Consider the following 16,426-nt stretch of genomic DNA (forward strand, 5'->3'; position numbering starts at 1 on the left):
AATGTTAAGAACTCATCAAATATTCAGATCCGAAAAAGGGCGAGCAACAATTACAAAACAGTAGAGCGCAACGCATAACGAGAGTGCCAGTGCCTGTGCCAGTGGCAGCGGCAGTGACAGCAACGGCCAAAGCGGGAACGGCCAGTTGTGGTCCGACAACGCACTGAATATCAAGCGCCAGGCCAGCCCACACCACATCAACAACAATGGCGAGTCCCCGCCTGCCACTGTTTCCCATCGAGCCTGAGCCGCCAGCAACGCCCACACAGCGGCTTACGCTCTTGGCAACCCGGTGAGTTTGGGTGAGGATGAGTGGGCTCGTGCATCCTTTGCGTGTACGTATCCAATATTACCTGGAATTTTGCTTTGTTCCTGTTCCTAGGTACACCTATGTAAATGGGTGGTGTAGCATGTTGATATGTGAGCGGTCGACTGGCATGTTTATTAAGAGACTCGTGTGCTGATTTGATTCTGATTCCTTTCGCTGCAGCTTTCTACGTGCATTGCAATTAAACTGGAGGATTATCTTGTCCGGCATCACGCTGACGCTCTTGGCTGTCATCTGGTATTATCCCACGTTCTTCTTGTTCTTCGCCTTCGTCGTCTACTCCCTCGTTTTGGTGTTTTCGGGTAAGGCACAGTGACAATCAATGGCCACCATTAGTGGAACCATGTGGTATTCCGTCCCATCCTACCCAGTCAAGGTAGATTAAATGGGTGACTCATTGGACACCGGTCATCGGATCAATTTTGAATGGATCTGACCCCACCCCACCAAAAACGAACAACGAACACCGAAGAGTTAATTAAAAGACCAAATATCTAATAACGATCGGATTCTCTTATCTCTTGCATAGCTGTTGCCGGCACCGTCTACATACATTATATTTTCACCACCAACGAATCGGCTAGGCCCAGTCGATTGCCCTCCAAACTTCTTTACAATGCCACAAAGTGAGTGCGGACATTCATCGATGCTATCCGATCCATTATCCATTCCCGCTTCTTAATCCTTGCAGAAGCACCATCTTCGATCTGCCAAAGCCCATCAAGAATCCATCGAATTTACCTTTGATCTTTGGCAAAACAGTCGATCTGCAGCTGCAGCAGATAATCGAATACGTTCTTCGCGACTTCATGCTGCCCTGGCTGGGGTAAGGAACCCACAGTATCCCCTATTAACCCCGAGAGTGACCTCGCCCATCCTTTTATGAACTGTTTTAGCTACGTGGTCACGAAGCCGAAGCTAATCAACGATGTGGTGCGTGAGGATCTGTGGAACGCCATACAGAAGATCCATGAGCGCGCCAGCAAAATGGATCCCGCCAAGATCATAGCCGTGGACATGGTGAATCGCGTCACCGTCCACCTGGAAAAGATTCGCATTGCCGAGGCTCGAGCGTGAGTGACCATCGAGTATTTCGATGGATTGTTTCACTCAACTCCCACTCTTTCCGAACAGGGCCGAGACGAATACGGCGCCAGTGTTCAGCAAAAACTCCTACCTGTCCGACGAGGCCATGGAGATGGAGTTTCTGCGCAAGCTGTGCGAAATTATGGTGATCTTGCTGTTGCCACGCGGCTACTCCCTTCCACCGCTCAAGATGTTGCTCAGCGAAATCTTATCCTATAAGAGTAAGCTCACAATTAAAGCTGCTCATCAGTTTACCAGAATGAACATTTTTAAATACATTCGCTATTTCGCATTTGCAATCTCTTACCTTCACAGTCTTCTTTCCCATGATCAACATGCTCACCGCACCCGACTACATAAACCAGAAGGTGGTGCAGAACATCGAAGCGCGACTGGCTGCGGCGGCGATGAACAAGCGGAGCTATGAGTATGCGGCCAGCTTTGAGGACTTCCTCAAGATTATCAACAACTCGGGAAGCCTGGAGGAGCTTTCGCTCATCCGCAAGAGCATCGTGAACGACCTGATGCATGCCACAACCATGCAGAACTTACAACGTGCCAAAGGTCTCGATCCGGACCATGAGGACCACTCCCTATCCAAATCTGAGCTGACGGCGGCCGTGCGGCTCAAGCGCTACGTCCGCCAGTTGATCTTGGCCAAGGCCGAGTGCGAAAAGAATCTGGCGAAATTTGGCTGTAACGGCAACTACTCTAGCGACATAGTAAGTGACAATGCCCCAATATAAAAACATGTGTACATACATGTGTCTGTATTTTTGAAGGATCTGACGCTAGAGGAAATACTGAACACGACCGTGGGCCGCAGGTTCTTCACCCTGTTCCTGGAGCCGCTGAAGGCTAGCGCCTTGGTCGGATTCTACCTCTCCGTGGAGGAGATCAAGCATGCTCACAAAAGTGCTATCCACCAACTGGGCACGGAGGTATTCTACACGTACATCCGAGTACCCAAGTCTGAGATCCAGATCGACAAGCACGATCGCAAGCTGATCGAGACCTTTCTTTTGGGGGATGCCGAGCCGGACATCTTCTACGACATCCAGCGCAACATCCTACTCACTCTCGAGGAAAAGTACTATCCACCATTTGTGCTCAGCAGTCAGTACCGCCAGCTAAAACTGGCGCTGGACTCGAACGAACTCATCGATCCCACCTTGATGGAGTGCCCCGCAATTGGGAGTGTATCCGATCAACACGACGAGCACCCCAGAGTCACTGATGGTCTCAATGGCAGGGCCATCGATGTCGCCGCCCACACGTCGTATGCACGGCGGAAGCTGGAGCAGATACAGGAGCGCATTGACAAGAAAAATCAGGCCCTGGACGCCCTTAAGTACTCAGTCAAGCCGGAGTCTAAGGTTCTATCCATACTCGAGAAGGAGATGGAGTGGCTGAAGAGCGAGAAGCGTCAAACGGAGGCACATCTCCGGCGAACCGACGCTTGGACCGAGCATCTAGGCAAGTGGAAGGCCACCATACAAAGTGTGGAGGTGAGAAGACTGTGGAATCTGATGGTTCGACTTAAATCATTATAGTTTTCCTTCTCGGCACAGGTTTCTGATGAAAAAGAGTCGCTGCAGTTCATGATACTTGTCCATGTGGACGAGGACATTAACGCTCCCCCGCAGACAATGGCAAAGAATGGGGACAGCAGCAGCGCCAAGCCCCACAAACGGCCCTCGGGCATATCCAGCGGCTGGGTGGTCATGCGATCCCTTAATCAAGTCCATGTAGGCGGGACATTCAGACCACGGAGGGATTATCTTTCACAGTCTCTAACTCTTTCCACATATCTTCCCCAACAGGAGCTGCAACGAAAACTGCGACACGTGAGTTCGAATCTGAAGACACTCGACTTACCCACCAACTTCAAGTTCTTCTTCCTGAAGACGGATCGGCATGGCCAGGAGAAGGCCAAGGGACAAATCCAAAAGTTTATTAATGTAAGATTGATAGGTCCTTTGATCTACTAGCCTCTAGAATCTACAAAAAATTTCTTAATATGTTTGTATATTTGTGGAAATAGTTCATACTCGAAGACGATCATCTAAATTGCAGCGAGGCTATTTATACGTTCCTTAGCCCCAGCTCAGACCACCTGAAGCAGACGCTGCCCTCGCCCAAAAAGTCAAAGTTCTCGCTCTCCACGCTGTTTAAGAGCGACGCTGGAAAGGCTCACGAATCCAGCAAGGCGACAGATCCGTTCTGGGGCTTGCAGCGCGACGACGAGGACATCTCCACATACCTAGACGGAGAGTCCGGTATCGATGCCAGTCGATTGATGGCCGACATAGACAGCAAGGACTCTATAGCAGAGCCCATGTACGCTCTCATGGGCGAGATATTCGACATGGGCGGCGTCTTCAAATGGCTGCGCAAGAGCATTATCTCCTTTGTGCAGATCACGTACGGCCGGACGATTAATCGACAGATCCGCGAATCGATCACTTATCTCTTTGAGGAGTCTATGCTGCACAACTACTTCTCAGCCATACTGAAATCGTTCTGGCCAGGCGGTGTCCTCGCCTCCGCGTATCCTGCGCGCTCCGACGACATGCGGGAGATGTCCAGCACGGCGGCCAAGGCTCTGCTCACCGACCACATACCCGAGGTGCTCTGTAATCTGGTGGGGGCTCAGGCGGCCAAGCGAGGCGTCCTCAAGGTCTTTGAGGCGCTCCAGAACCCCGCTTATAACAAGCAGCTCTTCTACGTAAGTTTTTTTATGCATTGCCGTAATTATCGGTCACCATTATCGTGCCACTCTTCCAGGACCTACTGGAGATACTCATGATTGAGTTCTTCCCCGAAATCCGGCAGCTTCGAGTGAACAATAGCAATGGCACCAAGCTGAACACAGCTACTGCGGGGGCTGCAGCTGTTTCTGCTGCAGCAGCACTAGCAGCCGCCACAGCAGCAGCCTCCCTACCCCTGAGCCATGGCAGTGGAAGCGGCCAGAGCATCGCCTCTCAAAACCATCACCAGCAAGCATCATTGTCATCGACATCGCTGTCGTTGTCCACATCGTCGGCTTCAGGTGGCAGTCAAGCGCAGTCCCACTATCATCAGGGATCCCATCATCATCAGTAGAATCAGCAGAAGGGGCATCCTGCAAACTCAGGCAGCTCCAAGTAGAAGCACACTCGTATTGCTTTTTTTATACCACCAAGTATATATATTCTAGATCAGCATCAATAGACGAGTCGATAGAGCCATGTCTGTCTGTCCGTCCGTCCGTCTGTCCGTCCGTCTTGTTTGTCGGCTAGTTTTCAGAGACTATAAGAGCTAAAGCCACCAAATTATGCACCCAGACTGCTATATGGTCACACTGAAACCAGTGTATTTCAAAAATTATCCCCGCCCCCTTCCGCCTCCGCAAAAGGGCGAAAACCTACAAATTTGAAGATAAAAGAAAACTAAAAAGCTATTTCGTAGGGAATGCCCATATCTATCAGATCACCAGATTGGGATCCGATTGGATCATAATAATGGCCACAATGAAGAAATTAATTTGCAGTGGCTAAGCCCACCCCGTCCCGCAGCTTTTGTTGTTCTTTTTACATTCTCTCATTCACACTGCTTCTGCTTCACTCGGCCCTGCCGCTGCCCTCCCCCTGCCGATGCCTCTTCCGGCTTCCGGTCTGCAGTGTGTGGGTCTAGGGAAGGGCGGCGAGCTAAAGGAGCGTGTTGGTGTGAGAAGTGTTGTAGATGTAGATGACAGATGAAGAAAAAATTTAAAATTTGACAAATAACCGCTAAGGTGCAGATGTAGTCCTGAGTGCCGGGTATAAAAGTTGTGACGCGTAAGAAGCGTCTCACACGTCCCTTCTTGGTTTTTTTTTTCATTTATTAAGTGTTACGCTTTTTATGATATGTTAATGCTCTCTATATTTATATTTGATGGAATGGATGCAGGCGGTGTAGCTGATTGAGGAATTAGGTGCAATAGTTATAGAAAAATCGAGTATTTTATGGCACAGAATCACTTTCCCAATATCCAGTCTCCCAATGCTATTGAATTGCATTTGTCCTTATATGTTTGTATATTTTTGATTTTGTTTGCAAGCGTAATTCGTTTCGTTATGTGTATGGCAGTCTGCCTGTACATATGTACATACCATTTATGTAGGTCAGTATTAAGCGTTGTACCAAATCGTTGTTTATAGTTAAATTAGACACACTCGGCGTGATCGTTTATGCATAATATGTTTTATGTACGTTTTCGAACTATAAGACAGTTGTCGGCCAGAAGATTGAAATGATTTCTTTTGTATTAACTGACCAACTACTATCGAATAACTTATTTTCCTTATGATGGTGCATCTTATTGATGATTCATTTAAATCTATTAATGAACCCACAGTGGTAATTCGGTTTGTAAGCTTACGATAATACACTCATTTTGTACACTGTCTTATAGATCCGACCACCTACTGTAGTCATTACCAACTAACCCACGTGAACAAGATAGAAGCGAATCCCACACTTCATTCCACCCCCATTCACGCTTTTTTATAACGTAAGTAATCGCAAATGCGTACGTACAAGAATTCGTCTATTTACGTAATTTAAACAATTTTATGTGGAAATGTGTAATAAAACTCGCTATTTATGTATGTAGGGTACCACTCTAGAGTATCTCCACTCCTGGGCACTACTAGAACACGGAAAATGTATCTATCATTTTGTTAAGCGGTATTGCTTGCATGTCCACCACAAGCACACCAATATTCTTGCGCATGGCTGATTGTTTCTTTATGAGCAGCTTCACCTCAAAGTACTTCAGCAGAAAGCGCCACTTGAGCTCAATTTTCGCACCTTCTGAGAGCCGCTGAAAGTCGTTCGCTTTGATGCCCAACACACGCTCGGCTACGTGCCCGCTCAGACGACCCTCGACCAACGTCCCCGTTTGATCGGACAACTGAATATTGATGTTGATAAAGCTCGAATGTCTTGGCCCATTGGATTCCAGTGAGAACGACAATTGACATTCTTCTCTGATACAATCGCTTTGATTTCGTAGGAAAAGATGTTGACATGTTGTGCTAAAAATAAAGCAATTAAGTAGATATATTAGTAGTAGACTAGAGATCATGTCAGATCAGGCCCAGCTGACCATGGAAATTCTATATGCTACTTGCCACTTCTTGCTGGTGTTCATGGAATATCCGTCAATGTCGAACTTGGAGACCATGCAATAGAGCACAGCCGTAAACCGATCGGTTTCTGCATTGCTCAGCTCACCCTCGACTCGAGAGTAAATCTGTTTTGTTGTCATCTTTGTTTGGATTTGGCAAGCTGTCGAACGCAATATTTAGACCCAAATAACGCTAATTGCGGTTGCTACTTACCTCTCGGTAGATTCGCCAAGTCTGTTTGATCTGACTGGTCAAAGCTCATAGGCAGCACAGAGGTGGCAAACGAGAGTAGCGCATCACAGTCGCCGCCGGCGGCCTGCGGATCCTCGTAGAGAAGCGTACAGTTGGCGTGGTTGAGCACTGGGCAGCGATAGTAGTCCGAATAGGAGATACGCACATCAATCAGGTGCAGGACGGTCTTTCGTGGTTGCCAGTGCTTGGCGCGCCTTATCCACTCCGCATGCCACAGGGAGAGCAAAATTCCATCTGGGCAACTGGCATCCATCACGATAAGTTCGAGGCATTGAAGTGGTCCGTTGTCCTTCGCATAGCTTTGGGAAAGTTTACGCTTCAACTCGCGCACTGGACGAACCGCGGCCACAACCACAAGTAGGTCCACATATGCATTAAGATTCCTTTCGTGAAGCCTAATGCCCAAGCAAGCTTCGACCAGATTAAGGGTAGAGCCAAGAGGCTTGTGAGGCTTGTGGATGAGCTGCTGCAGGGTCTCTATTGTGGGTAAGTCGTCGTTGTCGTGCCGCACAATATGACCGTACCCTTCGTTGACCGTTAATGTGCACGACAGAGTGGCCTGGGGCTGATAACGCGGCTCACGAGGTATGGAAAGCGACATCACCTTTGCCCCGACAATGTCCACGATGTCGCCAATGTGCAGCATTGCGTTATACTTATCGACGAATGACTTTTGGCCCCAGCACTTGCAGTTGGTAATGTGGCTTATGGAGTCGCGTACCGTTAGCGTAAAAACACCACGCTCGCTGGCACTGAGCTTGTCCAGGAATAAGTTTGGCGACGATTTGGATATGATCAGAACAGCGGCCGAAAAGTTAGTCATGGTGGGCTGCATTTCAGCCAGTCGAAAGTACCTTGTCTTCTGGCTTTTCGACATTTTTTTTTTTTTTTTTTTTTTTTGAGGTTTTAAGTTACCGCTCTACCCTTAGGTAGAGGGGAATTATTTGGCCACCCGCCTTTCAAGGGGGAAATCGCCACGTCGTAATATGTAACTTGGTTACAGCTTTGCTCCAATACTTACCTGGCGTAGAGGTTATGTTCCCCACGTGCTTGCAGTGTCACTCATATTTATAGAATTCTTCGACATTTTTTATCATTTAAAACTAGAACATAACTGTTTACTAGGAAACAAAAGAGATGAGATCTTGGAAAGCCGTTACCAGAAAACAACATAGGATTGCTGTTATATCGATAGGCATTCAATTGTATCCGATGTAATTGAGATGGTAGCCGATAGGTTGTAGGTTTATCATCTCCAATTAGCTAAAACACTCCTATCCCTGCGTAAACTGGATTGATTTTGATTGTCACTTCCGTGCTCCGCTCCTGCCCCATGTGAAAAACTCACCCACCAAAACATTTAAAAGCTTACCCATTAGAAGAACTCTATAAGCACAGACGGAGTTAGACCAGAGGGGAAGATCGCAGCAAACAGCTACAAGTTTCGCAAACTTCACGCACAGTGAGAGAGCGCTGAAAGAGTTAAGAATGGTCAAGCTGTTTGCATTGAGCGTCTTCTTCAAAGCTGCCAGCGAAGCGCGTATACTCAAGACAGCATCCGACTTGCAGTCCTTCTCGTTTTTCCAACGTGGCACCGTTAATGAATTCATGACGTGAGTAATTTTTATTCGGACAATTGTGCCCCAAGCGCCACAGCGACGGCGCAATTTCCACCCCCCTTATGACCTCCGCTTACGCACTAACATTTATTCTCGTTCATGTCGAGGCAGCTTCGCATCGAAAACGATTGTGGAACGTACACAGTCAGCGCTTAGGCAATCTGTCAAGCAGGATGCCTACATGTGTCATGTCTATGTGCGCGCCGATAACCTGGCGGGAGTGCTCATTGCCGATCATGAGTATCCGCACCGAGTTGCTCACACACTCATTACAAAGATACTCGATGATTTCACGGCGAAAGTGTCCGCCGACCAGTGGCCCAACGGTACGGAGGCCACTATATCGTTTGACCTACTGCCAGCTTTTTTGGCCAAATATCAGAATCCCGTAGAGGCCGATCCGCTCACAAAGATGCAGAATGATTTGGACGAGACAACGATAATATTAAAGAACACAATTGAGGCTGTACTGGAGAGGGGCGAGAAGCTGGACGACATGGTCAACAAATCGGAAAAGTTGTCCATACAGAGTAAGGCCTTCTACAAGACAGCGAAAAAGACAAATTCGTGCTGCAGCTTCACCTAAGCTCTCCCACCCACACATCTCAATCAGGAATACCAGAGAAGTAGGAGTCACTTAACATAGCACATCAACAAAATCACAAACTAAAATAATACTGAAAATTCAAGAGTTTCTATGGTTTTTATAAAATAATTAGTTAATTTCATAAAAGTATATATGTACATATACATATGTACTTATGTATGTATTTGTATGTGTGTACTACTTACGGCTACTATATATGAATATGAAACTGTCCTGGCAGTCTCTCCCTTTCTAATAAACGTATGTACAATGTATAATCAATCGAATGCCTATTTTGGCATCTATTGTTCTCGTCTTGTCTGTATGCTTATGCTATGAATATAAAAATATGATGTTAAATTTACCAATGCAAACTATGATCCAAATCTATATACATACATAAATAGCACATAAACTATTTTCCATGTCGTGCAACAGCTTAAAGCCCAGCGATAATGATGACATTTCGTCGCCAATTACACTACTCTACACGATTTTGTAACTTCGATCCAGACCAACTTTTTATGAAAAAATATGGGCCTTAGAAATAGTTTGATGACAATTTTTTACCCGGTACTGGAAGAGTAAATAGGGTATATTGTATTTGTGCGAATAACGGTTGTTTGTAACGCACAGAAGGAAACGTTTCCGACCACATAAAGTATATATATTCTTGTTCACCATCAATAGCCGAGTGTTTGTCTGTCCGTCTTGTTTGTCGACTAGTTCTCAGAGACTATAAGAGTTAGAGCCACCAAATTCTGACTACAGACTGCTGTATGCTCACACCAGTGTATTTAAAAAATTAGCCCCGCCCCCGCAAAAGGGTGAAAACCTCACAAAGCTACAATTTTGAAGATAATATAAATAAGACAAGAAATAAGATGAGAAAAATATAAACGCCATTCTGTAAAGAATGACCATATCTATCTAGATCACCAAATTGTTTTTTTGCATATTCTTTCTGCCCCTGCCGTTCCTCTGCCTCTGCCTCTGCCGCGGCTAAACCCACCCCGTCCCGCAGCTTATATTTGTTTTTTTCACATTCTCTCTCATTCACTTCTGCAGTGTGCGGCCTCGGCCTCTCGTGTTCCTCTGCCTCTGCCGGGACTCTACAGTGTGTGGCTCTAGGAAAGGGGGGCGAGCTAAAGGAGCGTGTTGGCGTGAGAAGTGTTGTAGATGTAGATGACAGATAAGGAAAAAATGTAAAATTGTAAGGTGTTAAATGTAACAAAAAACCGATGTAGTACTGAGTACCCGGTTTTTTCTATGGCAGAACGTTTTTTTTAAGAATTTTAAAAATCTTGTATTTTTTCACGCTTTTTTAGAGGTAGTGCCAAAGGGAGTGCTGCTCCCTTCAGCGAAAACCACAAAGTGTTTGGGTACACTTTATGAGTGGTTTTAACGCTTTATAGAGTGGATAAGTGTATTACAACCAGATTTAAGATACTTAAGTTATGTGAAAGAATAGAAGCACTACCTCTTAAAAAAGCGTTAAATCAATACCAGACTTACAAAATTCTTTAAAAAAATTCTGCAAAAGAAAAAAAACCATAATTCATTCAAAAATTTGAATGCCCGATATCTATCAGAAAAATTCGGTTTGGTTCGAAGCGGAAAGAAAAGTTGGATTTTGTCGATTAGTGTTATTATAGACGGTACTCAAAGCGTAAATACAGAGTACCGGTATCGGAGTACCGGGTATAAAATTTGTCACGCGTACGAAGCGTCTCACACAATGTTCGTAATAGTTTTTCTCAATAAAAAAATGCTAATATTTTATAGCCATTGGGTCACGGCAGCTTCGCTCCGGAAATCATTTTGAAGTGCACATATGTACATACATACATATGTATAAGTACAATTTTTCTTGATGAAATAGCTTTTTGGGAGCTCTTGCAATTGTGAGTAAGGAGAATTTTATGATTTTTAAAATGATCAAATCGTTACTTGTTTTTTTTATTAATTTATTTTCTGGGGTCACGTTTATAAACTCATCTCAATAATTGTTTAAAATAAAGAATAGCCATATTTGCAGCGGCCAAGTAGCCAGTACATGACACCCTTAACCGAGTCATCGTGGATGACTAAAACACTTTGCCTGAATTGGTTTCTTTGGGAAAGCAAAGCTCCAACACCCCCACATTTGTTTAAAAGAATTAACCATCGTAATACAAGTAGTGCTCGTTTTTATACCCGGTACTCGAAGAGTAAATAGGGTATACTGTATTTGTGGGGAATAACGGTTGTATGTAACGCATAGAAGGAAACGTTTCCGACCCCATACAGTATGTATATTCTTGATCAGCATCAATAGCCGAGTCGATAGAGCCATGTCTGTCTGTCCGTCTTGCTTGTCGGCTAGTTCTCAAAGACTATAAGAGGTAGAGCCACCAAATTTTGCACCCAGACTGCTGTATGCTCACACTGAAACCAGTGTATTTCCTAAAGGAGCCCCGCCCCCTTCCGTACCCGCAAAATGGCGAAAACCTCCCAAACCAATCATTTTGAAGATAAAAGAAAACTAACGAGAAGGGACGTGTGAGACGCTTCTAACGCGTCACAACTTTTATACCCGGCACTCAGTACTACATATGCACCTTAGCGGTGTTTTGTCAAATTTAACATTTTTTCTTCATCTGTCATATACATTTACAACACTACTTACACCAACACGCTCCTTTAGCTGGCCCCCTTCCCTAGACCAGCACACTATTATTTTATTTTCAGATAAAACTGGAAGCAGGGCGTGAGGGACACTTTGAGAAATTTGCGGATCTAATCAAATACTCGTATGTCATAAATCCATTTCTAAGCACACAATGGTTCATAATTTGCATGTATGCACATGTACATATGTAGGAATGTACGTTCGCCAATTTGGTATATTTCCAGATGATATTCCTGCGACAACCGGTCTCCCGATCAGTTTTTGCATTTGGACAGAAAAGGATTGTGAAGAGTGAAACTGAAATTCAAATTCATTCATTCTTATTCGATTCTCCTGCCTGCCGGCCAAACTCTACCCATTAATGGAGTCTAGACTGCCTCCGTATCTCGCGACTTGATTCCGTGTTTGTTAATTGCGTAGTAGTTAGGGACTTCGTCTGGCTTAAAGAAATACTTAAGATTAAAAAAAAGTCAAAGAGATAACCCAGGGGAGATTTGGAATGAAGAGCATTTATAAGGAGGTGCCGCGCAACGGACATCTCGAACGTGTTTTTATAAACAGTAACATGTTAAACAGAGAAACGCACATAAATGCCCGCCCAGATGGAACCTTCTCATGGGCGTTCAAAAAAAGTACCAACAAGTAAAATAAATACACTAACCCTACACATACAGATAAGTATCGACATTTTACTGAATAACTATGCTGGTAGGTCGGCTCTAGGTCCCGCTCCAGCTTCTTCATTTCTATTCACCAAGACATCAGCACCGTCGCTTTTGATAAAAAGCCGCATAAATTGACTGCAGCGGATTTTGTAGTCCGGCCATGCCTTGCACTCGCTACTCCGCAGAAGAATCCGACCAAAAGTGACAGCTGCGCATGAAAGATACAGAGAAATCGATCTATCATATCACACAGAAAGACTAAATAATCAAATATTAATAATCCAAGACGCACCGACTAGATCCAGATCGTAGTACTGGCACTCGATTCCCTCGCGCAAGAACATGCACAAGTGCATAAAGACATTCCGTTTCGGCGGACTGAGCAGGGCTATATAGTCCATGGCCTTTGACTTGCTTTTGCTTGCCAACAGATCCTCGACAAATGGCTCCAGAAGCGGTTGCTCTGGCAGGTCCAGCAGAAGCAGAAGCGCCTGTGCAGCGCTTTGTGGAGTTCCAGCTATAATCGTATCATTAAATCAAGCGTCAGTCAGGTATAGATAGAAACATCACAGATCAACAGAACTTACGAAACTCTTCGTCGCACCAGGTATCGAGCCAGTCGCGCACCACATTAAAGTGTGTGTTTAGAGATTTCCGCGACTCAAAAGTGTGGAATCCCCCTTCCAGCTTGGATCCCTGCTTGTGCAAGTAGTCGATCAGCAAAAAGAACTCGCGTGGCATCGTCACGCAATATTCCTGGGAGTTATCATTCATCTACGTGGTCATAGAGGAGGGATAAGTCAACATCTCTGCCATCACCCTTCGCAGCTAAGGACCAAGGACAGAGACTCACCAGGTGCTTGATCTGCTCCTGTGAGTATTCGCTAAGAGGGCGATCAGTGCGACACATCGTTTCCATGGATAGGCCGAAGCAGCTGGGCTGATAGTCACCCGTGACTGTGATGAAGATGTCGCGGCCGTTCTCCACGTGCAGGATGAGGATGTCGAAGTTGTCGCTGCTGCGAATCTTTTTGAGTAGACCCCTAATAGTGTGCACGTCAGCGAGCATCTTAATGCGTATGCTACGCGCCGAGTCGATCATCAGGCTATCCTTTCGCGGATCCACCTGCAGCCACTTCTCGCATATGTCGTGGATGTCCTTCTCCTTAAAGCTGAAGTCGACCGGCAGTGGGCAGCTGTTGTACACGTTGAAGTCCCGCATGCACGGCTCGTTGAAGCGCACCCGTCCGAAGTCGATGACAGTCTTCTCCACACTAATCTGTGGCTGGTTGTCGTTCTCACGCTTGTCCACCGCCTTCAGTACCTCCTCTTGCACGCGCTTGTATCTGATCTCGTCGCGGGTTTTGATCTTGACCCGAAACACGGCGTACACGGGTTTGTGATCACTCTGTCGTATGTCCATGATGCTGTTGTACGCCAGCTGTTCGATTCGCGTGCCCTTCCACAGCACGCGGTCACAGTATGCGGGCGCTCGCTGCTTTTCGCTGCTGTCATAATTGTCCGTTCCCGGGTCGTACTTGTACGTAGGCCGAAACTTAATCTCGCCCTCCGTGTATCCCTCAAAACACTTGCCTTTGCGCATCTCCTGGCGCAGCTGGTCGTACTGTAGCAGCAGCTCGTACGTCTGGGCATCCGTCAGCGGCCCGGGCCGCTGCTGTCCAGGCGGCTCCTGTATGCGATAGTTCAAGTCCCCCAGCCAGAAGATGTGGCTGCAATAGTAACAAAGGAGTAACTTGAGTGTGAGTATCAGTGTGTGTGCTTATAGTTATCCCTTACTCATGATCGCTGATGGTGCGGCCATCGTCGAACCGCAGCCCATCCACAATTGCATTGTAATCCTGGTTGCGTTCCTCTACATAGCCCATATGAGCGGCCAGATGAGAGTTAACAAAGCAAATGTATCCCTCGTTCAACTGCAAACTGATGGCCACACCGCCCTTGTTACCTAGCGTGTTTAGAACGCCCCGTGCTACTGATTTGAAGCGGCAGTGCAGGATGTGCTGGCGCAACTGCTTGCGCACGATCACAGTCAGCATGATGCCCACTAAACGGTGGTACTGCAAGATCTCGTACTCGACATCTGGATGGACGCTCTGCACCATTCTTTCGCTGGAAATGCGCAAAATGAGCAAAGGATATTGAACACTGGATTGCTGGTTATGGGACATGGCACTTACTTCCACTGGGCTACACTGGCCTGGACCTGAGTGGAGTTAAGCATGGCCTTGGCGGGTGTGTCCAGTTCCTGCAGGCCAATGGCATAGATGTCAGGAGCCCGCTCGCTGCATCCCAACCACGATCGCAGGGCGTCCGCGTTGTCGCAGCAAGGTTTGTTGTTCACGTTCCAAGTGGAGCAATATATGCTGCAAAATAAAATCAGAGAGATGTGTCAATGGATCAATTGGTGATGTGTTGGATTTTTACTCACATAATATCTTTGTAGACAATGTACTCGCTCTCGCGCTTCTTCAACTCCTGCTTGACTTCGCCGATTTGGCGGTAGTCGTTCAGCCATCTGAAGTTGAGCACCGTTTCGGGGTCGCTCTGGGTCATGGAACTCTTGCAGGAAATGACTTTGGCCACAAACTCTTCATAGCTGGCGCTCTCGCTGGGATAGAAGTAGTACTTGATGGGTCCATCCTCGGCCGTGGATAGGTCAAACTGGTACGCTGTGATGGACCCCTTGCAATCTGAGAGAAACAGATGAAAAAGTACGTAAATCTCAATAAATTTGTAAAGCCTGCATCTCACCCTGTCGCAGCTGAAAACTCTCATCGATGGCAAACACTTTGTTGATGATCAGCTCATTCACTGATGTAAGCGGCGTGCGCACGAAGGAGAACGAGATGATGGCAAACGTCCCGCCGGACTCCGACGAAACTAGCGCCAGTAGCCGATTGGCGTCCTCGGGTCCCTTGATCTGATAAGCCTCAAATAGCTGAAACATAAACAAACATTTTCATTTGACTTACAGAGCCTTTCCACGCGGTTCAGGGTCGCTGGCCTTCGGCTCCGATAATCACCAGGCACATCAGATTCTCATACTTATTTATTAATACTAGAGGTAATTAATTTATAATTAACGTTTACTCTGACACAACAGAAGGGCTCTGTTATCTTTTTGAGAGTAACTGGAAACTATCTTTCGTCACTGAGTGGATAGCATGACCACGTAAGCCCCGTCTCTGCCATCTAACCGATAATTATTCATCGTCACTGGAGATATTGTTTGTGTTTGCTTTGACATGTTTTTTTTGTTGGTTAGGTTGGGGTTGGGTTGGTTTGCTTTTTCTCTGGCTTTGGATTTGGCTTACATAGAGTATTATTTCGTCTTCCTTGAAACGCTCCCTGACTATTTGGAGGCTCGACTTAACGCCTGTCAGTCTATTTGGAACGTGGTCGCCAACACTTTCCATTGCCAGGAATATTGATTGGTACTTTGGTTGACACCCGTCGTTATTTTATTTGTGTTTGTGATGTCGCTCCAGGTCTATGTGGTTATGACGTTGTTCTTCGCTTCTTAATCTCCCAATGCAGAAAAATACTTGGCTTCTAAGCTTTGCTGTGCTGTGCTGGGGCAATTTCTTCGAAATGGATAGTTGTTTGCTTTTCTATTTTTAGTTGGCGCGCCTGTTAGCCACAACAGCAGCGAAAAGTGAGAACGACGTCGAGCGTATGGCGTATGGGAGTTGAATTTCGATGCGAAATGGGCGTTCCGTTCTGTTTCGTCTATTATAACTGCAACTTGAGGACTCTGTTCCTGTCCTGACCCTACTCTTGCTTGAATCCGTAGCCGTTTGTTCCTGACTTGTTTGGTTTATCGGTTCGGTCCTCTAATGTTCCGTCGGGCGAGGGCGGTTATCGACGCTGGACGCTGTCTCTGACAGACACATGAACACAGGCCGTTCTGCCACTTATTAATCAGCGATGACGAAAATTGTTGAATAGTTCGCCTATCGATATTTCACTGGCTCAGCTCACGAAATACTTTTGGGCTATTATTATTTAATATTCCACTTCGACTTCTGTGGTGGATGAGGTGACG

The 16,426-nt window shown here is 46.2% G+C and overlaps 4 protein-coding genes across 5 annotated transcripts; 2 read left to right on the forward strand and 2 right to left on the reverse strand.

Annotated features, from left to right (window-relative positions):
• Positions 1-6: 6 nt before the first annotated feature.
• On the forward strand, positions 7-4,620 carry LOC117591489 (sorting nexin-25). Its single transcript, XM_034284777.1, has 12 exons — positions 7-292; positions 491-630; positions 858-954; positions 1,020-1,154; positions 1,225-1,401; positions 1,463-1,635; positions 1,730-2,136; positions 2,197-2,922; positions 2,968-3,162; positions 3,238-3,375; positions 3,459-4,142; positions 4,202-4,620. The coding sequence occupies exons 1-12, from the start codon at positions 207-209 to the stop codon at positions 4,517-4,519; spliced, it is 3,276 nt and encodes a 1,091-aa protein (XP_034140668.1). The 5' UTR covers positions 7-206; the 3' UTR covers positions 4,520-4,620.
• Positions 4,621-5,401: 781 nt separating this feature from the next.
• On the reverse strand, positions 5,402-7,713 carry LOC117591496 (protein hold'em). The gene is made up of 3 exons (XM_034284788.1): positions 6,781-7,713; positions 6,571-6,727; positions 5,402-6,474 (listed from the first exon to the last, which is right to left on the reverse strand). The coding sequence occupies exons 1-3, from the start codon at positions 7,694-7,696 to the stop codon at positions 6,087-6,089; spliced, it is 1,461 nt and encodes a 486-aa protein (XP_034140679.1). The 5' UTR covers positions 7,697-7,713; the 3' UTR covers positions 5,402-6,086.
• Positions 7,714-8,080: 367 nt separating this feature from the next.
• Positions 8,081-9,306, forward strand: LOC117591495 (synaptobrevin homolog YKT6). Of its 2 annotated transcripts, XM_034284787.1 has the most exons (3): positions 8,081-8,281; positions 8,345-8,432; positions 8,550-9,306. In XM_034284787.1, the coding sequence occupies exons 2-3, from the start codon at positions 8,428-8,430 to the stop codon at positions 9,022-9,024; spliced, it is 480 nt and encodes a 159-aa protein (XP_034140678.1). In that variant the 5' UTR covers positions 8,081-8,281; positions 8,345-8,427; the 3' UTR covers positions 9,025-9,306. The 2 variants fall into 2 exon arrangements, with proteins under 2 accessions (XP_034140678.1, XP_034140677.1); XM_034284786.1 differs by having other exon boundaries at positions 8,081-8,432.
• Positions 9,307-12,188: 2,882 nt separating this feature from the next.
• LOC117591501 (type II inositol 1,4,5-trisphosphate 5-phosphatase) lies at positions 12,189-16,288 on the reverse strand. The gene is made up of 9 exons (XM_034284798.1): positions 15,696-16,288; positions 15,133-15,319; positions 14,810-15,071; positions 14,559-14,744; positions 14,158-14,490; positions 13,214-14,090; positions 12,948-13,134; positions 12,653-12,877; positions 12,189-12,568 (listed from the first exon to the last, which is right to left on the reverse strand). The coding sequence occupies exons 1-9, from the start codon at positions 15,795-15,797 to the stop codon at positions 12,396-12,398; spliced, it is 2,532 nt and encodes an 843-aa protein (XP_034140689.1). The 5' UTR covers positions 15,798-16,288; the 3' UTR covers positions 12,189-12,395.
• Positions 16,289-16,426: the final 138 nt, after the last annotated feature.

This window comes from Drosophila guanche, unplaced genomic scaffold, assembly GCF_900245975.1.
Source record: "Drosophila guanche unplaced genomic scaffold, DGUA_6, whole genome shotgun sequence".
Lineage (NCBI taxonomy): Eukaryota > Metazoa > Arthropoda > Insecta > Diptera > Drosophilidae > Drosophila > Drosophila guanche.

Excerpts from the sequence above, each read along its gene's own strand:
- LOC117591495 (XM_034284786.1), top strand. The coding sequence starts at position 8,308 with ATGGTCAAGCTGTTTGCATTGAGCGTCTTCTTCAAAGCTGCCAGCGAA. Across the intron at positions 8,433-8,549 it reads ACCGTTAATGAATTCATGAC|CTTCGCATCGAAAACGATTG; the intron begins GTGAGTAATTTT and ends ATGTCGAGGCAG.
- LOC117591501 (XM_034284798.1), bottom strand. The coding sequence starts at position 15,797 with ATGGAAAGTGTTGGCGACCACGTTCCAAATAGACTGACAGGCGTTAAG. Across the intron at positions 15,072-15,132 it reads GAGTTTTCAGCTGCGACAGG|ATTGCAAGGGGTCCATCACA; the intron begins GTGAGATGCAGG and ends TGTTTCTCTCAG. Across the intron at positions 12,878-12,947 it reads CTGGTGCGACGAAGAGTTTC|CTGGAACTCCACAAAGCGCT; the intron begins GTAAGTTCTGTT and ends ATACGATTATAG.
- LOC117591489 (XM_034284777.1), top strand. The coding sequence starts at position 207 with ATGGCGAGTCCCCGCCTGCCACTGTTTCCCATCGAGCCTGAGCCGCCA. Across the intron at positions 1,636-1,729 it reads CGAAATCTTATCCTATAAGA|TCTTCTTTCCCATGATCAAC; the intron begins GTAAGCTCACAA and ends TTACCTTCACAG. Across the intron at positions 3,376-3,458 it reads AAATCCAAAAGTTTATTAAT|TTCATACTCGAAGACGATCA; the intron begins GTAAGATTGATA and ends TTGTGGAAATAG.
- LOC117591496 (XM_034284788.1), bottom strand. The coding sequence starts at position 7,696 with ATGTCGAAAAGCCAGAAGACAAGGTACTTTCGACTGGCTGAAATGCAG. Across the intron at positions 6,728-6,780 it reads CTTGGCGAATCTACCGAGAG|CTTGCCAAATCCAAACAAAG; the intron begins GTAAGTAGCAAC and ends TGCGTTCGACAG. Across the intron at positions 6,475-6,570 it reads ATGAACACCAGCAAGAAGTG|CACAACATGTCAACATCTTT; the intron begins GCAAGTAGCATA and ends CTTTATTTTTAG.